The sequence below is a fragment of the Thermobia domestica genome, chromosome 10, assembly GCF_964235325.1.
Source record: "Thermobia domestica chromosome 10, izTheDome1.hap1.1, whole genome shotgun sequence".
In the NCBI taxonomy this organism is placed as follows: domain Eukaryota; kingdom Metazoa; phylum Arthropoda; class Insecta; order Zygentoma; family Lepismatidae; genus Thermobia; species Thermobia domestica.
The window spans coordinates 223,156,803-223,178,707 of record NC_137463.1 but is presented as its reverse complement, the minus strand read 5'-3'; the positions used below and the strand labels follow the sequence as shown (position 1 = coordinate 223,178,707).

The 21,905-nt window shown below is 33.7% G+C and overlaps 1 protein-coding gene across 2 annotated transcripts in view; it reads right to left on the bottom strand.

Annotated features, from left to right (window-relative positions):
* LOC145663012 (caspase-2-like) overlaps positions 1-18,678 on the bottom strand; it is a 114,155-nt gene extending 95,477 nt beyond the window's left edge. Inside the window, exons 1-3 of one of the 2 annotated variants that reach the window (XM_081729140.1) lie at positions 18,465-18,678; positions 9,735-9,970; positions 6,729-6,911 (exon numbers count right to left, since the gene is read on the bottom strand). In XM_081729140.1, coding sequence (XP_081585266.1) covers positions 6,729-6,911; positions 9,735-9,845 — 294 coding nt within the window. In that variant the 5' untranslated portion in view covers positions 9,846-9,970; positions 18,465-18,678. The remainder of the gene's footprint in view (positions 1-6,728; positions 6,912-9,734; positions 9,971-18,464) is intronic. The other variant, XM_081729141.1, reaches the window with a different exon arrangement.
* Positions 18,679-21,905: the final 3,227 nt, after the last annotated feature.

Here is a 21,905-nt window from a genome sequence, read left to right as displayed (position 1 = left end):
TTGTTTTGGGTTATATCCTTTTTATAGAAGTACTCAATAACAGATGGATTTCTCGCCCGTTGTTCCTTGGTCAGCCTCTTTTATAGGGTCATTCTATCCAGTTGCAGGTCTTGAGGCAAAAATAAATTGTAGAGCCAATGACGTAGGTGAGAATTATGTATCTATCATGAATAAACTTTTTGTGCTAGCTTGAATTATCTATATTAGTTGCAGTGATATTTCTCTAATATTAAAAACAAAGGAATAATAATAATAATAATAATAATAATAATAATAATAATAATAATAATAATAATAATAATAATAATAATAATAATAATAATAATATCAATAACAATATAGTACTCGGTAAACATTAAAAAGTATTCGCTACCTTTTTGCATTAGATCAATTCCAATTAAAACAAATAAATATGGACTCAGTATTTTAGGAATAGGTTCTGTTTCCGCCGTTAGCTTTATACAAGAAACTGGAAACTTAAGAAATCTATAAAACTTCCTTTTTCAATTCTGATCTTCCTGGATGATAAGCTGTAATAAGTAGGAAAAAAACGTTTGTATGGCTTCAGTGTGTGAAGAACACGTTTTAGTTTCGACCTTATCGCTCTATTGCAACCCGACGCTATGCATCTACCACTTTCGGTTTTAATATTAACACACGTTCTTTCGAAATCTACTGTTGTTCCACAATATACAACGTAACCTACTTGTTCGTTATAGAAAACGAACTGTACAATAATTAATGCTGACAGTTAGTAATACTGATAAGACTTGAAATATTTGATTTTACATTTATAACAGACTTCCAAGAAAACGATTGATTATTTCAATTACCACTATTTTTCTAATAAACTACATTCTAGTGTTTGTTTAACCCAAGAGGGCATAACCTGAAAGGAAAATCACTTCTCATCGTAGTCGTCTTCTACTTCTTTTTAAGTAAACCCTACAGCAAATCATATGGAATTCTCTGCCATTTGACTTTGAATAGAAATCAGTCAGTCCACTAAAACTTGTTGCTTTGCGAATGTTCTTAGATATTTATTATAATTTTTGCTTTGAAAACTGCGTTCCCCAGATACAACTGTAATATGTAGTAGAATGCGATAAGCTACAGTTAGATGTTATAATGAGTTCATAAGATCATTAATCAGCGTTGCAGTGTTCAATGCAACAACGATTGATCTAATAGCCCCAATCTTCACCTAAGATAATAAGCTATCGTTTACTTCACTTGTGGTAAGTCTCTTATACGTAAAGTTCCATTTTATTGAATATAGATCAACTAAATTTCAAGCTCAGTAATGTAGAACTTCTTATCTGGTACATATGAATTTTATACGAAACTTTCGTCATGTTAAAATTTAAATTGAATATGCATCGCAGTTGACTTTAACGTAAACTATATTAACTTTACGAGTATGTTACGCGATTATTAACGGTAACACTTAAGCAATGGTGCCTTAGAAAATGCTTGTTCATCATATAAACATTTTTGTTTCCAAGAATGAATCAGAAAGATCAAATTGTTACTACTAAACAGCCTATCTCTTGCTATGAAGACAGATCTATATACAACGGGGGAAATGCTGTCCTGGGTCCAGCCACGCGACCGTGCTCCTAGTCAAATTACAGTATTTCAGGACCTATATAACACTATCCCCAAATGAAACTAATTCAATATTTGGCACAAGCTCTTCCAAAGAAGATTTCAAGGACCGAAAATGATTTGGGTTTGATGGCGACCTAGAAATCAAGTAGATTTTCTTTAGTATATTAGATCCTCCTGCAAGTTCATGTTATCAAGAATACCGGCGTATTAAGCAATTGCGCTAAAATTTTACCACTACGCGTAAGTCAGAACATAGGTCTATCTGGTGTATGGTATGGACTGGAATTGTTTTAATTATAAAAGTAAGCAAACACTAGTTATAAATAACAAATTCTTTGTGTTAAAAATATTACTCATAAGTCTGTAATTACATTGTTAAATAATGTCTGTTGACACTTATCAAGAATAACTAGGAAATAGCCACACAAAGTTCACGAATTACTGATTTGTACTAAGCGAATGACTGTGGGACTGAAATGTGAAAAAGAACGAAAAATTGAGAACTGGAATTTCAACTGTTTCGCATAACGTTCGAGTACTTAAAAATGAGGAAGAATCAGTGTGGGAATTACATACTTTTCCCACGGAGGGTGAAATCACTCATATAAGTGCAGCTATTACATATTATATATATATATATATATATATATATATATATATATATATATATATATATATATATATATATATATATGGCGTCGCAAACCACTCCTTTGCGTAGTGTATGTGTGCCACTGCTATTTTATAATGTGTGCTCATACTGAGTTTGAAGGGGAAACATACACATACTTCTTCGATTTGTATACAGTACATGAAGAAGTGGTTTGTGTGACGTACTTAATCGATTGATATACATGTTACCATTTTTGCTTTATAGTGATCAACGTTAAAACCACTAATTGTTTATTTCCATTACTGCATGTTTGAATATCGGTTTCGTATTCGAAGTCGATTCCTCTGTTCCTAACTTTTTACGCTGTACATAGAGAACAAATTTGGTGGCGATCCGCCAAGTAATCCTTCAGGTGTTTTCTCATGATGCTTAATGGACACGCGGAACAGGTAAATATATAACGAAGTTTTGGTAAACCAATTTCCTTAAAAAGATTTGTTCGCAATTGTAATACTTTCGTTCTGTGGTTTTATCCTCACGAAGATTCGAAAAAAAAAAATCTAGATGGAAAACTTATCCCTTTCGTCACTCGTCAGGGATGAAAATTTTCTTCTCCAAGGGGATATCCATTTTTGTCAGGGGCAAATCCCTTTCATCACTCGTCAATATGCACACTGGGAAGAATATACGTTTTAACCCATTTTAGTAACATTTTAGTTGCGTCTATTTACCCTTAAAAATGAAACAAATATGGTGTTTCGGAAATTTTCGGATACAAACGGCAATTAGTTAGCGACTTTCTGAAGCATGAATTCTCCTGAAGAAAGAAATGAATAATAAAATCACATACTCTAAACTAAGAACAGAGGAAAAGTTCTTAAAAAAATACATAAAAGCAACCAGTGAGATTCGGATCAGGTTAAATATTCTTTAACGCCAACAGTAATAAACAATTAGACACGCATGACTATCGAAGCAAGATGTAGAACAACCTTTCAGTTGTGTTGATAGTTAAAGATCTCCTTAAAATCCTCCTTGTTATTTTATGATTTTCTTTGGGTTTAACAGCAGGTTCTGATTTCTTTCACTAAGCAAAGTTTTCTTGATTTGCCAAGGTACTATCTTACTCTGAAGTTATAAGAAATAAAATCCTAAGAAATACTAAAGTCCTAAGAATATAAGGAAAGAAGTCCTAAGAAATAAAATAAGACACGAATATTTCATACAGAAAACAAAATATGTTGGGAAGGTTTCACTATTATTTTCTTACGATTTTTTCTGATTACTTAGTGTTTTGTTGCGAAACTAACAATTTTATCGGAATGAGAAATATTAAAGCGTGCAACTATATTTTGGAGAAGCGTACATATTGTGGAAAATATAGGCATGCACAGTGTACAAACTGGCCACAGTGTTTTACACGTTATAACTAAACAAGGGTATCATTAGCTATTAGATCCCACGTAGAAGTGAACATTGTTTATCATTCTATTTTGATTCAAAGTCACTCAGGACTTCAGGCATCATGTGTAAATGTTGTACTTGGAGAAGCCTGGAGTAAAGACAGCCACATCGTTATACTGACTCAATCATCTGCAGTACATGACGAAGTCAATAAAATATAGGGTCATATCACTATATTGTGCAGGTAGACCTTATCCTGTTCCGTATGGGAACAGGATTTTCTATAACGTATGCAATTGACGTTTCCGTCCTAAATATGAAACAGAAGATGCTATGGGCTCGGATATTACAAGCTAATTATGATGAAAATGTGTCATTGCAGCAGAATTGATGTTGAAGCAATATAAGATATGCAAATTGTAAATGTGTAAGGAAAAGTATAAGTATTTTTGACAGATTAGTCAGAGTAGTCCATCTAGTGGTCAATCCTCAAGCTAAATTTCAGATCAAGCTTCCATTGGCCAATGGTTCTTGTGAAAAAGGTGAAAGGAATGATGATTAGATCTGCACCTTGTACAGAAGTTATATTTGTAGTAAGAACGTACACTAAAGAACAAAAGTAGAAATACAAAAGGGCAATTCAAAATGAATCGTACAAAAATACACATGACACTTGTATTTATTGTGGAAATATTGATACTCCTAAACTTTCTACAAGAACTTACAATAAATCTCATATATTCTTTATTGTTTGGTATAGGCTTATTTCATTAGATGTTTACGAGATTACCAAATTCTTACTATTTAGCTGGTAACAAGCAGCAGTCCACTAGTTTCTTCTTTCTCTAATCAGACACTCACCTAAAACTGGTTCAACAACGTTTATATGTTGTACTGGTGTGGCGTTCGTTAACCAAACTTCGAAAGTTTTAGTATATGACGGTTACCGGTTTTGTTCAAGCGTATTAAAACACAGCGTAAAAATTATTTCTCGCTACTAGCCCAATTTTGCACATCAGAGCCACTAGTGGTCAATTTTGGAAATTGAAAACTATTCAGGTTGGCAAAATGAAAAACTTGGAGAATTTACTTTCTATATTGCAGTATCAATATTTCTACAATGAATTCATTAGAGCAGTCGCAGGTAAATTCTGAATTGAATTGTAATCCTAGTATCTCGGCAGACTTCAATTCTGTGTTAGAGTTTTTCGTCGCACGTTAAAATATGTGACGTTGTTTGAATGTTTCCTTGATTCTGTGCCACAGTTCTAGTAGATCGCGTAGCATAGAGTGTAGATATAAAATTTTTGATATAACTCCTTACAAAAGTCGCATGAGGTTAAGTCAAGAAATCATAGAGTCCACCAAAGAAGAGGGGAGTCAGCATCAGCCACATGTCAAATCTAGAAACATGCAAATTGAGTATTGAAATTATAATGAAAGATCTACTGAAAATGTGCGGGTACATCCATAAATTTCTAAAATGGTGTCTTATTATCTGCTTCAAAATTGAAAATAATCACTCTGTCAGTATGCCCGGGTAGCAGTAACAAATTCGCTATGGCTGGTCCCAAACCCGTGCTGAGAGAGGATTAAGCATACCCCGCCATCTAAGTCCCTACGTTAATCGCGGCAACATTTCATTTTATAGGAGAACATATCCTCCCCATCTACTCACCTGAGGCTGTTAAGAGAAATGTGCATATATGATGGCTAACCTTTAAAACAGGAACTATATATCGAGGTAAACATTGAGTATGGTTCTTTCTCTCAAATAGATATGTAACACGTGTCATCACACCCGCAAAGAGTAGGTTACCTATCCTGAAGGGCTGATTCCTTCAGTGGTAACCATATATCTATTTGATGTTTCTTATATAGCACATATCGTTATGTACGGGTATAAAGAAAGCTACTTCACCCGCCTAAAATATAGTTGTTTGTACGCTTCTACTAGAGGATGGAGGCTTCAGTAGGATTTCTAGATGGACAATTAACATGCGCTTTTTGAGTTAGGAAGATAAGTTTACATGATACCTGAACACGAACACGAGACATTTAGATCGATTTCTTGAGTAGAATAGGATAACTTTATTACCCATAACAAAGGAGACGAGGCTCTTCTAGGTTCTCAAATAGGTAACTAGCACATGCTAGTGTTTCACAGAGATAAGTGTAGGTGATGTGTCAGCACGGTTTTGCAGGTATTACGAAGAGAAGTTTCTCAACGATATTGGGGCAGAGCTCAGCTTTTCCATTGACCATGTTTGTCTACACGGACAGTCTACATCAGTCAGTAGTTCCACTAATGTACGATGTTCCTCTGTCGTAACTAATGGAGAGCAGAGATGCACTCTCTCCTATAGCGAAGAAGAAGACTTGGACACTCTTTGAAATGAAGATCGGAATAAGTACATGGTATCTTACGTGTAAATGGCATCTCAGATTGCAAGTCTGAGATGGTGTTGTATTGTTTGGACGACCATAATGAGGTAGACCAGTGGTTACTTCTCGGTTCCTTATTCGAGATACAAATTCCATTAAGGCTGGTAGCAAACGAAGTACTTCAATGTATCTACACGGATATGAACATGAAATAGGCAGACGGGGAAGTAAATTCCTCGGCGCTCGTGGTTATTTGGATTAAGATTGGATTCTGCCGGACTCTGGTCGAAGCGTGATATTCCGCACCTTGATACATTCTACAAGCAGGCAGTGCCTTAACTCTCGAGTACTAACAATGCTGATGGTGGAAGACTTCTACTGGCTAACTCTATAACTACTTCATATAGATTTTCGTTTATGGAAGCAGGGAGAAATTTTGCAAATTTCTGATGAAAAAAGTGCTGTGTCTTCAGTGGTTGTTTCAATGTTAATGTTTTAATTCCCACAGGAATTTGTGAATAACTCTGCTTAGTTGGTTTCATTATAGTATAGTGCATTAACATTATTTATCAACATAGAATTGCCATTACTCCACCATTTATTCTCTATAAATTTATGGTATAATAGTTTAAAATTTACTGAGAGTTCTATTTCAAAAGTTCTTTAAAAATCTAGTTAAGTAGAAGTAACACAAATACAACATACAAAACTGTACCTTAGTATCAGATCTTTTCCTTTTCGAAGAAGGACCGGTTTCATCTTCTAAAATATCAGGCTTTGGTTGCGTTCCCCTATTACTAGCACGACGTTTCCTGATATTTGCATTAGTGCTTCCTCCTAGTTTGCTTTCTATTTTCTTACTGTTCTGTCTACTTGTCATACTACCTCTAGCTTTTACCTATTTAAGAAATAAGTAAAATTTATGATATAATCAAATCTTTAAAAAAGTAAAAGTATTTGATTAACTCTCAATAAAATTAAAGTAAGAGAACTTTCTGCAATGTAACACAAAAATTCATTTATTTTATTTGGGCAACGATTGCTAGTAGTATATAGAATAAAGGAATATGTATTTCACCATTAGAAAAAACAAGCAAAAATTGATAAAATATGCTACTTTGCAGTGAACATAATAATTGTATAAATTACAATTTCTTCTAGGAAAATACAAAGTCTATATAATTATGGGGAATTAATGATTTCCAACACTTTGCATCGGAATTCGCAGTCAGAAATTTGATTTTGTTCATGTCGATGTTATCTATTAACTGACACGTGTTTCATATTTTGAGTTTATTTTAAACATAAATTAAAACTTAACAGATAATGATACCTTTTTGCAATGTCTTATTAATCGTAAAATATTTTTCGTCGTGTTAGTGTCATAATTTAGTATTTATCCAGGATATATATTTTTTTAATGTTAGTTTCTCGTATATGATAAACATTCTCGTATATGATAAATTTTGCAAAAAGATTTAGTTTTTCTACATTTTCTAGGAAAATAGGCAAATATATTTTTGGTTCATTTTAATAAGGCGTATAGATTAGTAAATGTTCCATCTTTGGTCAAATTTTCAGCTAGACCATAACAATGTTGTAGAAATTTGAATATGAAACTTTATGTTGAATTTCTTCGCATAACCTTGTAATATATATTTTCAATTTCTACACTTCTCCTAAGGAAAAACAATTAAAATATTGTTATTTGTAAACTATTTCGTCAGATTTCTATTAACATAACATTCTTCGCTTCAGAAACGTCACTAAACGTATATTCAGTACCCTTAACACAGCCCAAGACAAAATTTTGAGACAAATTTCTATGTGTCAGACTACTGATGACTGGTAATGTGTGAAAATTTCTGTTAGACACGAAGTGAAGACATTCTACTAAGAAAGTGATATTATCCAAATTTAAATACCGAAGCACTAACTCTTAATTAGTAGCTTACTCGTTAAAGTGGTGAGACGGACATTAAAAACACTATATTCGCTGTTAACATTTATATTCCGTAATAGAAGAAAGTGTGTGCAGTTTAAAACCCTTCCACGTCCAAGTGAGGTTAATGCTTATCCTAGAGTTCACTTCTCACTGATATCCTCCTCGTTCTTCATATTTATATGATAGATTTATCACTAACCTTTTTGTTTAGTGATCATAGTGAGCGTATTAAAAAAAATTCCCATACGACTTTACGCCATGAAAAATTTCAGATTTACTTTTGGATATTTTGGGATACTTATTTTGCCTCAAAATTATATAAAATGTTTCTTTAATAGTTATTAGAGTTAAATAAATTTATTGATTAGTACATTTGTTTGTCTATTGGAATTTACACGAACAGAATAACACCTTTCACTATAAATTCCATTAAGAACAATCTTTCGTTTTGAAACAACGTGTGCTCGTTTGACGTTAAAAAATTCTAAGCAAGTTTTCTATTATTAAAACCTCTTGCTTTATAGAGTTGATATTATCCACAGGGAAGTTGTAAATTCACCTGTTTCTTTTCTAAGAAATATACATAGAAAAATTAACTTTTCTAAGGTTTTATGATTTTTATTAAATTGCTGACAGAAAAATATTTTTTTAAAATCATTAAACCATCTAATCATTTAGTGTTGAAATTGGTACAGAACTAATGGATAGGTTTATTCTCCCAATAACTTTGGAAAGCTTAAGATAACGTGTTGAAGTAAAGTGGTTCTGATTTTTGCATCTATTGAAAACTAAATAGGTATATGATTTGATTTGATACTAATCTTAACACCTTTGTGGGAATAAAGATTTCCGAGAGTCATTTTTTAAAGTAATTCTAAGACTGTACCTCTTCATTCGAAATATGTAATTATATCATGGGATAAGCATTATGCTGCTATTCTTATTTACGTTAATACTGCCTCAGAGGCCTCCAAAATATGGATGTTTGTGGTACAATAGAGTTCTTAGTTTGCAATTCTGAATAACAAATGTGGTATCGATACTTTTCGTTTAATCTGTATATTTGAAATATGTAATAATATTGCTTAGAACTATTTGAGAAACACAAATTTATGTTTTATTGGCAACTAGTTAATCTACCAGTATTGCAAGTATATTTGACACTTTCGATATTTGTAACGTTCAAAATTGAATAGCTCTTCTATCTATAAGTTTAAAAGTCATAATGATATTTCAATACAAAAGAACCATCCTTGATAGGTACTTCGAATCGACATTCACGTTTATTTTCATATTTACACATGATAAAACAACCCAGTTCCTGATATAGGACTGACAAGTAATGACATTGATTGAGATGACTGCTGTTCAACATCTGAGGATTATCCGCAATACGTAAACTTCAACAAACTAATAGCATTAACTTAATGCTATGATATTACATGAATAAAAGGCAATATACTGTCATGTTGACCATATTCCTACTAAGGGACATTAATTGGTTTAATTTAACTTTTAGTGTCGATGTATCTATGATGAGGCAATACAATACTGTCGTTCCTTGCAAAACGTACTTCTGTATCATTGTAAATCTGTCATACCCTCAATATAGTTTTCTACGTTTCTATTCAATACAACGTTTTACAGTATGTGTATGTATATTCTGCAGTTACATCCTTGTCGTTTCTCTGAAAAGTTACACACAAAAACTTACCGTAAGTAATTTCTAAGATATACAGACTAGTAAATACGTGAAATTAAAGGTAATGTACTTACACTTATATCTGTAGTTTTCTCTTTATTTGAAGCGTCTAGTGCATTAATTGATATCTTATCGGATACGTCGCTCTTATCACTAGTGCAAGCACGCCTCTTGTTGGTTTTCATAGCAGTAGTGCTTTCGGGCTCCCCGGTCGATTCACTTGCTTAGTCAATCACCTCCTACTTGTTCCTGAATAATATAGGAAAGCATTACCCAAAGAAAGGAAAAAAATGCCTTTTGGGTTTATTCTCTGGAAAATAAAAGGAAAATTAATATACTAATCGTCTATGAGTTAATATACATTGCACATCCGATGACTAAAATGCAGGTACACTTCAAAAGGTTATACGTAAAAATCAACTCCCACAAATGTCCATAATTGTTTGATCTCTCTCTCTCTCTCTTGATCTTCTGTGATGCAATGGTCAGTAGTTACATAGTAATAGTTGTAAATCCGTCAATATGTCGATCTACCTAGTTTTCATAAAGTGAAAGATTAGACCGAGTAGTCAGAAATCATGTCCACTTGTTCTCATTTAACAGATCACCGTTCTGGGTCAGTGGAAGCTGACGTAAATCAAGCGTGCCACCAATCTAGAGTTGAGCAGACGCTGTAGAATCACCGAATTAGAAACTTCCACACTCAATTAAGGTGTCAAGTTAATAAAATAGACGGAATTGTATCGTATTATCCTGCACGAGCAGGTAGTCAAGAAAACGCAGTCGTCAGATACATTGCGTACTTTCACATCGACAAGGTACACTGTCGCTTGAACAAATATTTTCTGTTCAATTTTCTAAGTTTCATTGCCTTTTTGCTGTGTAAACAAGTTGCTCTCTCTGCACAAGTTCGACTGTCAAAGTAAGAGAGTTGTAAGGCCCATTTCTGCACCATTCCTTCGAAAGTGTAATTCGTCCAAGTCTATGAGTTTAAAGATGTTTTCTTCATTTATCTTTGACATTGTGAATTTCACGATCAATAATGTATTTTGATAATGAAAGTTTGTAATCTAAACTTTGAGAAAGCAGGTTTTTGGAACTCAAGTGACAATGGCAAATAAAGCAAAACAGATTCTTAGAAATAATTTATGTCAAATTTCAGATGGATAACGATAAAATATATTGATTCATATTCCTTTGTCTAAAGCAAGACTTACTAAGAGATAAGTATATTACTCCACAGATAGCCACTCACATTGTGTACAAAATTAAATTGTTTCTAATCATAGTTGAAAGTCTCGGGGAAAAACATTGATTTTACACCACCGTATTATAAATACTGGAGGAGAGCGAAAAGAAAATCGGCGCAGTAGTATAGGTGTCAACGGGGCTAAGTTTTATGTCCCTGTGTTACTGGCTCAGGACCCATTGTGTCTAGTTTAAGTGTCGTGGTCCAAGAATACTCAGGACCACCAGTCTAAAGTTTGGCAATGGGTATGTTAGTCCACTTTCTCAAATTTCGGGAAGGGTGTACAGACTGGCCGTTAAATACTTTAAATTGCCAAAACATCAAATTTGGAGATCCTTAAGACCTAACTTACCCACTTTACTGAAGGTTTATTATTATCTTTCACAGATCGTGGATACATTGATGCTCCCATTTCAAATTTGAGGTAGGGTAGGTTACTTCATCCTTACAAAGAGATAGCGATACGCGTTTTTTAATCAACTTAGCGATCTAAGAGCAGATGCCATGTTTTCTTTTAAGTCTCTATTTAAGCCGAAAGTAGTATAAATCAAAACTTCCGGTTTTGACAATGATCGCTGTACAGTAAAACGGTAATAGATAATGAAAGGCGGTCTTCTGCAATCAATTAAGCATCCCGATAAAATAAACTATCTCAACTAATCTATCTGCTAAAACTGGAGGACGTAGAAGTGTACTACATTTCAGATTTCAATATTAAATAAGAAATTGTAACGTAATATGAACCAAACTTTTACATGTTGTAATCACTGTTGTACTAGTATTTATTTTATTAGAAAATACTCATATATCTCTTTGTGACTTACGACGGTATAAAATAAACTTTATTAAAAAGGGATTTTTATGATGTCAGAGGATTATTGAAAAAACCAATGTCCATAAATTGCCACAAAAATCAATAAAACAATCAAATATATTTTATAATGGCTTCACAAGTAGCGCATCGTTCTGCCCAAATGTTACGTCCCTCTGCCAAAACAATAACGAATGAACTATGACACACCAATACACAACATTTAAACTGGGAATGAGTAATTAGAGCAAGAAATATTTTCGATTTACTAGTTAGTTACGTCCCATAATAATAATAATAATAATAATAATAATAATAATAATAATAATAATAATAATAATAATAATAATAATACATTGGCATCAATTAGCTTAAACGAATACCGCGGTATGTAATGGCCAACTACACAATGCGACTAATCCAGTTCAATGATTTCGAGTGAAACAGAGGTTTATTCCGTATCTACTAAATCAATATATAAGACAACAAAAAGTACCGAATACATGAAATAAGTTTGTGTTTCGCAAGTTATTGTTACAAATTAGATTTTTATTTAATTATAACAGTTCTAATCATGGATACGTGTAGGGTGTTTGCTAGTGTCACCTACAAACGGAACACGGACGTCTCTAGATGTTTCTGTGGAGGTAAAATTGGATGCAAAAACATAATATACAACCGTAGTAAAATGTGAACACTGCTATTAGGAAACTCAATAAAAGAAATGTACTGGAGACCAAATGAAAAATCAAATATTAAGAACTAAAATGTAAGAAAAACATATTTCTGATTAGGAATTTACTATTTTTCGATATATGTGTCGCATTTCAAAAAATGGCGCCCACAGATAGCATTATTCTCCAGCTCAAAATCGAGAGAAGAATGTATATAATCGTACACATTTCGGGTCCTCGTTTGAAGACAAAAATTTCACTATTGCAATTTCCTGTCGCGTCATTGATAAACGACTGAAGACCTGATCTTAAAATCCACCAAACATTTGTTGTATCTCCAAATAGCAGCTAAAGTCTATAGATGTAGACGATAATATTAGCATCAGTAGAGATAAAAACATAAATCACTTAATAACTAAGTGAATACTTACCTCGTTAAACCCAATTGTACCTATTTTAAACCAAAATTGCCTATGTTTTAACTAAGTCAGCGAAATTTCATTGCTTTGTAATACATATAAATCGCAAATAAAGGTTTTAAAATTAAATGGCTCAGATCTAATTACTTCTCAAATTCAAAACTCGTAATAAATAAATTCTGATTTGTTGCAAAAATAGATATTTTTATACTGTTCACTCCAGTCCAATATTTCAACGAGATCTCAAAATATAAGCTTAAATTTTAATATTCCTTACAAAAGAAAAAAAATATTAAGTCATATAGATATTTGAAATGAATACATTAATCATGCAAGTAAATCATGTGTGGAAAATAAGAAATAAAAAAGTAGAATACAGTGGGAAATTGAACCAGGTAAAAGCGAACTTTCAAATTTATAAAATGAGTATCAAAACATGATTTAATAAGTTCGGCTATGAACTCACATGTATAACTAATATTGTTAGAACGAATTCTAGACAATCCATATGACTATCTCTTGCTTTGTCATTCATTACTATCGTTGCTAAATAAAGTATTATTTTTTCTCAATCGACAAATATAAAGTAATATTTTTAAATGACAATATAAACATACATAGTCTATACAGAAACAGAATAGTTTACATTTCAGACTTTGAAGTTATGGAATGTTTACCGTTGCAGTTGAGACGGTCTTTGAAATAAAAAAAAATAAATGGATATAATTGTTATTAAGATAACGTTATGATAACGTGTCTAAATTGTATGTTACATACGATACTAACTCATTCATTACGAGAATATTTGAGATTTATTGTAACGTACTTTTTGTGGAAGAATAACGTGTAAATTGGATATTTAACTGTAGTGAACTGATACTAATTTAAAAAAGAAAACTTTTTTCACTTACCGTTTCAAGAAAAAGAGAGTATCGTTATTATTTAATTACAATTTAATCATCATAGTCTACAGTTTTACGAGCTGTCGTTTAAGTTATAAAATTATTTTATTTTCTTCCCCGAAATAATACACATCCGGGTAGGAAAATTTTCGTCCACGAGCTTTCACATCGAAAATGGCCTGAAACAATCAGATGCGTTGTCGCCATTATTATTAAACTTTGTTCTGGAATACGCTATAAGGAAAATCAAAGAAAGCAATCAGGGCCTATAGTTGAAAGATATTCACCAGGTTATTGCATATGCTGATGATGTAAATTTAATAGGAGATCATAGGAGAAAAATCGAAAGAAATGCAGAGATCTTATTAAACGCTTGCAGGGACGTGGATTCAGACGAAAATCATATTCAAAAAGAAATCAAATGCCGACTAAAAGCAGGAAATTCGTGTTATTATTTGGTTCAAAATCTCTTGTGGTCCCGAATTCTGTCAAGGAATTTGAAGCTTAAAATATACAATCATGCCTGTTGTTCTGCATGGTTGCGAAACATGGTCGCTTACTCTGAGGGAAGAACATAGACTGAAAGTATTTGAGAACAAGATCCTGAGACGAATATTCGGACCCAAGAAAAACGGGAATGGGGAATGGCGGAAACTTCATTACGAGGAACTACATAATTTATACGGTTTACCCAACATTGTTAGGGTCGTCAAGCCTAGGAGGCTTAGGGGGAGGGGCAGATTATGTAGCTAGAAAGTAGAAACGCTTTCAAAGTCTTGACTGGAAGACCAATCGGAAAACGACCAATAGGAAAACCTAGGCGCAGATGGAAGGACAATATTAAGACGGATTTCGCAGAGATAGGAACACAAAATAGAAACTGGATCCAATTGGCTAAGAATAGAAGTCAGTGGAGAGTTTTTATGAACACGACATTAAACTTCCGGGTTCCATAGGCCATAGTGTTAGTTAGTTAGAGGCCAGAAATTGCTGTCATGTTTCCCGTTTGTCATATTTCTTATACCGGCAGAATTTTCAGTAGGTAACGTTCAAAACGAAATATATGTGGAAGGTTATGGCTAAAATTATTGAGTTTTGAAAGTGTGTGATGTAAACACTGCTGTGATCATCACGTATGCCCAACGGATGATATCAAAACACGTAAAGCGTCATGACTATTTGGGGGGGGGGGGGCGATGACAGAAATATTTCAACTAATTTAATTTTTCTCCTAATGTTATTTTACAATTTCATCTGAAACTAATAATATCGCATTGGAGCAAACTCGTATATTTTCTAAGGGGGGCGATTATAACTATACACGGAAGAGAGCGTCACTTCGGGGGTTGTTAATTAATCACTTTGAACATTCTCTCTAATTCTGAGTTCCAAAGCACTGTCAAATTCTGGTAAATGTTATTAGAAAATATAAACATTTACTGTGAATCATTTACTATGAAGCTTTCGTAAATCAGATGGGGAAATGAAATATTTGGGAAACACATAACAAAATGGAGAAAGGGGGGTATGTTGGGAAGGGCACCGCCGGTAATAATGCCGTTTGACGTGCACTGTGCTTAGACTTCGATTATGGTTGTATGTTGTATTTTTTAATATGCTTTTTTTGTCACAGTGTTTGTACATGTAGAAAATAGATTTCATAATAAAAATTAATTACACTCATCCCTTAAACTTAAGATCTTCCCTTTAAAGGATGTTGGAAACTCTGTAGCAGACGATCCCTTTAAATGTCCTGATTTTAATGATTAAGTTACTGCCTTGTACTTAAAATTTACAGTGTAGAAGTACGACTGAAACGGGCTTCAGAAGTGTCATATTATAGTCCCTGTACCATTCTTGGGGTAATTTGAGTATGTATAGTTTTTTCATACGTAGATGCGTGTATTTGCTACAAAACAGACAAAAAAGTTTAATTTGACAATACTAACACAATGCTCTTATCAACATATGCGAACTGCATCACATACACCGGGATTAGTACTTGACAAGTATGCCTCTCGATCTGGTTGATTACACAAATCCTTTTTCTAGTATCATGAGGCTATATCAAATCCTACTTAAATGCAAAAATAATACTTTTGTTCTACTAACCACCAACATTTAGTTTCATCTTTGCAAGAGTTTTTCTACAAGCACTTTCCCATTACACACTCACCACATTAATGAATATTGCCAATTACAGACTAAATACAACGATACCAATTTCTTCCCGTATGTTCGTTTTCCACATAGCTATTATATAGAAAGAAGCATTTTCCAACAGCTAAACGTCCAAAGGAAAAATTCTATCTCCACTCTAATCTTTCTAGTAAAACCGGATGATTACCATTACCATTTCAGGGTTTGATATTAATTAAAAATATATCATGCCAGATTAAGCAAAACTCCTTCGCGTTGTATACACATGACTGACACTTGCTTTTACCCACTTTACATTATACCCTTTTCTATCAGATTTAGACGGAAATAATTGTACACTTCCTTTTACCTGCAGGTTTCTATGGTGCCAATGCTAAAAAGTTATGCCAATATTATATAGGTAATTGTTTACAAAGCTGGTGTGGCTATTCTAGCATATGTGGAGATCCCATATCGTTGTGGTATATGTATTATCGGTACCTTATTATGAAACAGTGGTAACATGACATGATGGCAATCTACAATGTACCAAGTTACCCCCTCCCACAAAATAAAGAACCAAGAATACAAATAGTACAACGATATAGTATCTCCATACATACATCATCATAATCATACTACTACTACTACTACTACTACTACTACTACCGACCCTACTTCTACTACTACTTATACTTTTGTTGAGAACAAAACCCAACCAGCCCCTGAGGGGTTTCTAACCCGTTAACAACTACTATTACTATTACCACTATTGCTACTACTACTACTACTACTACTATTGCTACTGCTACTACTATTACTAATACTTATGTCGAGAACAGAACCCAACCAACCTCTTCTAACCAGTTCCTACTACTATTACTTCTACTCCTCCTACTGCTACTACTACTACTACAACTACTGCTGCTGCTACTACTCTACTAGTACTGCTACTACTATTATTACTCATACTTATGTCGAGAACAACCCAACCAACCCTTGCGGGGCTTCTAACCCATTCCTACTACTAATACTACTACTACTGCTGCTACTGTTACTACTACTACTACTACTTCTACTACTACTATTACTGCTGCTAATACTACTGCTACTTATGCTTATGTTGTTAAAATAACCCAACCAACCCCTGCGGGGCTTCTAACTCGTTCCTACTACTAATACTACTACTACTGTTGCTAGTGCTTCTACCACTACTACTACTACTACTACTACTACTACTACTACTGCTACTACTACTGCTACTACTACTATTACTACTTATGCTTATGTTGGGAACAGAACCCAACCAACCCCTGCGGGGCTTCTAACCCGTTCCTACTACTACTATTACTACAACAACAAAACTACTACTACTACTACTACTACTAACGTCGAGAACAGAACCCAACCCCTGCGGGGCACCTAACCCGTTCTACTATTACTACTACTACTGCTACTACTACTACTACGGCTCAACTACTGCTATTACTACTACTACTTATGTTGTGAACAGAACCCAACCAACCCCTGCGGGGCTTCTAACCCTTTCCTACTACTACTACTACTACTTATACTAAAGCAAGCTTACTCTACACTAAGCATTACATGCTAAACTTACCTCACATTGTATATGGGTATAGTCTACCGACCTCCACAAGACTATATTCACTGATTTCGCACGCGTCACAAACGGGAATATGCATAAGAATTCTGCGTGCAATTTTCGATCTCAATCTACCACGCCTACTCGCCACACTAAATAGTTCTCGAATGTTCTTTCCTACTTAACACACTTCGGATTAATACACTGATAAGCTCGATCAGTGGCCACATATACATACGACAAGGCCACTCCAAGTATTGAATGTAATTACACTTTTAAAATTATTTTAATGAAATAAGGATCTCATACTTTACAACACGCAGTACCATTTAATATTTAAAAATTCAACGAAAAGTAATCAATGTATTATAATTTTGTGCATGAAGCAACGAACTACTTACCAGTTTAAGTGGTCCATCACACTCCAGAAATACAACTTCCGCTACATGCGCGCTTACACACCCTTTACAATGTAAACAATCAACATGGCTCCCAGCCGTCAAATTTTATTACGCAACATCTTTTGTAATTTTTAAATTAAATTTAAAGCTACTTATAGATAATCTGCAATCTTCGTTATCACCCATATTAAATCGACAACATACGTACCTACATAAAAATAAAGCAGAAAGTGCACTTCTACCTACTCGGGAAGTACCACACCAGCGTCGTAATATATTAATATTATATATCTTATGCTAAAACGTTTTAAGAAAATCACTATCACTGGCCTAAAACCTGCCAAACGAAAGATACGGCACGGCTTATAATCATGCTAGACACCAGTATTATATATATGGCTCCGCTCTCGATTCGTTAATAGTTCATGTTTTCGTCATATACTTTCTCTGGTATTAATAACTGAATTTCAGCCAAATTTGCAATACAATATTTTGTCTTTGAACAGGCACTGAGCTTCAAACCACTTTGAAGTATTCAAAATCTTTAAATAATATCTTTACAAAGAAGAAATACAAAAAAAGGTGATAATTTAAATTTCTTTTTACCTTGAAACAGCGCTTGTCTTTCTATAAGTTCTTCTCTCCTCAGCGATCTTTCCTGGATTCATTATCTTAAGTGTTAATCCAATTGTGTAGGTCACATTACTAACATCTATATCCAAGAAACGTTTCAAATTTCTAGAACAAACTTTTTGCCTAGGATGACACAATTATACACAAAAGACTTCATCAAGCAAAATGGTTGAAAATGGAAACACGATTTCCCAGGACTGGAAATAAATGTATTTACGTATTGTCAGAAAAGTATTTCAACCCATATATAACTATCTTATCTATAAAATAACAGTTTATCTTATCTAGAATATGAGAGTTTTAAGACTCAGATACAAATTACCAAGAGAAGTACGGAATTTACCTTGGGTTGAATGTAAGCTTGAAAATCTCTACTTCAGTTGTAAACCAGATGCAAACAGCGTAATCATTTATGGTCAGTGTTGCCAGCATAGATTTGCAGAGTGTTAAACTCATGTTTAAAAAATCAAAATCATGTGTTATACACTTTAAAATGAAATAAAATAAAGTACTAAAATTTAGCTAATTTACAAAGAGAAATATTATGTTATAAATTATTAAGTCAAAGACTATATCTTCCTTCTCTAATTCGTTAGGAGGTCTGCTTTAATTCAAATCTTTTCAAAGATATTAATTTAAGTCTTTTTAAAGATTCCCCTAAATCGAACTACAAAACGTTCTGGAAAAGCGAGTCTTCGAAGCGGGAGACCCAAGTTAAGTTGTAGTTCCAAGTTTCATATAGTCTCGGCGCCAAAGGGGACAGTGAACAAAAAATTAAAAAACTTCAGGAAGGTAACAGATTTAACTTAAATGAAATTATGTACATAAATTAGCTAATTTGGGAAACCTCGCGTCTTAATTTTATAAAAACTTACACTAGAACTTAGCATTTACTATTTAATCATCTTGAAATCTGTCTTCCCTTCAGAACTTGCATATATCAAAGTTAATAGATTCCTAATTTTGAAGAGTATCTTCAACAGTGGTTCAATGGTGGTCAGACATCCACCACAATTGACATTTGGTGTCGTGAATTATAGATAGGAGGATCAAGTAAAAATTTTCGTATCACAGGATAAGTGCGTGTGACAATGGAACAATTTACCCAACTGTACGGGCCAATGAAACTAATTTTAATAATGGCCATGCGACGTACTTCGAATCGGCTGGGCTATCAGAGATGTAAACGAACACGAATACCTATGACAGAACAACGCCATTTACAAGTACGGGTGGCATGGGTAAATACATAACTTCATTGGAGTATGGATAAATGGGAGAAGGTTGTCATGAGCGAGAAGTTCTACTTTTTACTTAACCATATCGATGGGCGATTTCTAATCTATCGCAAAGACAATGAGACCATGTCTCAAGTGCTACAATGGGAGTTTAACAGACCGGTTGCGTTTGTAGCACTGCCTGAAGAGTGATTTCGTGGATTCCTTAGGGCTATTAGTCATCATTCACCAAACTCTGAATGACGAAAGGTGTCACAATCTGTTACCTGATCATGTACACCCATATCTCCAGGTTGAGTTTGCTAATAACAATACCATATTTCAGCAGGATAGTACATCTTGTCATCGGGATGTTATCACTGAAGAGAGGAACACGACAATTAGTTTTCAACAATATTCTTCATACAGCGAAATTTTCGATGAATTTTTCATGTAATGGAAGAAGTAAGGTAAGTTTACACAGGAAGAAGTCAATACATGAACAATTATGGAGGCAAGTAAAAGAAATGATTAGGACTACCGTCATTGACAACAAGCATTCCATTCTATGCAGATAATTATGTTACCTCAGAGCATGGATGGAACCCACATTCAATCAAATGTCCAACATTCAACGCAGATGGCTAAATTGTAAAGCGCAATCAAATAGTCGAACATGAACTATATAGGGACATTCCATGTCAAAACAAGTCATCAGACTTGACCACTCAGATTTTTGTGAAAATTGGTGTACAGCTATATTACAGTGGGAGATGAAAAAATCAAAAATATTACCCCTCCCACTCTGAAACTGTCTCCATACTGGGTTTTCAAAAATTCAAAAAATTGCATTTTTTCAGTTACAGTGATTATTAAAAATTGGCATAGAATGGTTAATATGTGCACTAGAGACGTGAAGCAAACACAATTGGAAAGCTTAAAAATTGCTCTACAAGTTGTACTATATGAAAAAACCTGTAAAATGAAAAAAACAGCACTTCAAAAATTCAAATTAAGATTTGAATTTTGAATTTGGCATAGAAATGTCCCTCTGAATTTATTCAATATTGTTCAGATTGTAGTCTCATATGTGTACTAAAACACCACAAAGTTGCATTTTGGGCACTCACTGGGATCCGATTCAAAATTTAACATAAACCAAGTATTGAACAATATTGACCATGTGAATATCTGGGTTCAGATCGATAACCATTTGCCTGGAGCTATTTACCTGCAGCATCGAAGGAATTTATATTCAATTTCATTTGTTTCTTGATGTATTCATTTGAATTTACACAATTATCCATCTTTCGAGTTATTTGGAGAGGTATTACGTTTCCGAACAGTACTCAATACAAGTCATTATTCTTGTGGTACACATATGAGACTACAATCTGGACAATTTTGAAGAAATTCAGAGGGACATTTCTATGCCAAATTCTAAATTCAAATCTCAATTTGAATCTTTGGAGTGTTAGTTTTTATTTTACAGGTTTCTCGATATAGTACAACGTGTAGAGCAAATTTCTAAGCTTTCCAATGGTGTTGGTTCCACATTTCTAGTGCACATATTAACCATTTTATGACAATTTTTAATAATCACTGTAACTAAAAAATGGCGTTTTTGGGCATATTTGAACACCCTGTATGGGGACACTTTCAGGAGGAGAGAGGTAATATTTTTGATTTTTTTTTCATCTCCCACTGTAATAAAGCTGTGCACCAATTTTTACAAAAATCTAAGATCGTCAGGTCAAATTTTGCCATTTCATTGCTTGATTTCACATGGAATGTCCCTATAATAAAGATTGTGATGTATTGAAGACGTTTGTTGTATTTTTTTAAAAGTGAGATATTAAATTTTTGTGTGGAACATGAGTTGATAACACTGAAAGCTTGTGACAATGCCATTTTGCGACTCAAAACAAAAGCTTTTGAGTGGATTCTGTTCTCACGAATTGCGTCAGTTTCTTTGAAAATTGGAACTAGTCGAACCATTCTTCACCGAGTGTTGTAAAAGTTAAAATATCTTTTCTAACGGTTCATTCTTGACTATTATTATTAGGTATTCTGCCCTTCGGCAGGTCCTCAGACTAATGAGGATTTTTGTTTTTTCAATTTTAGATTTGGGCCTGGAAATGTTTCTTCCACTTTTGTCGATCTTCAGCTTCCACTTTTAACTCCCAATATTTTCTCC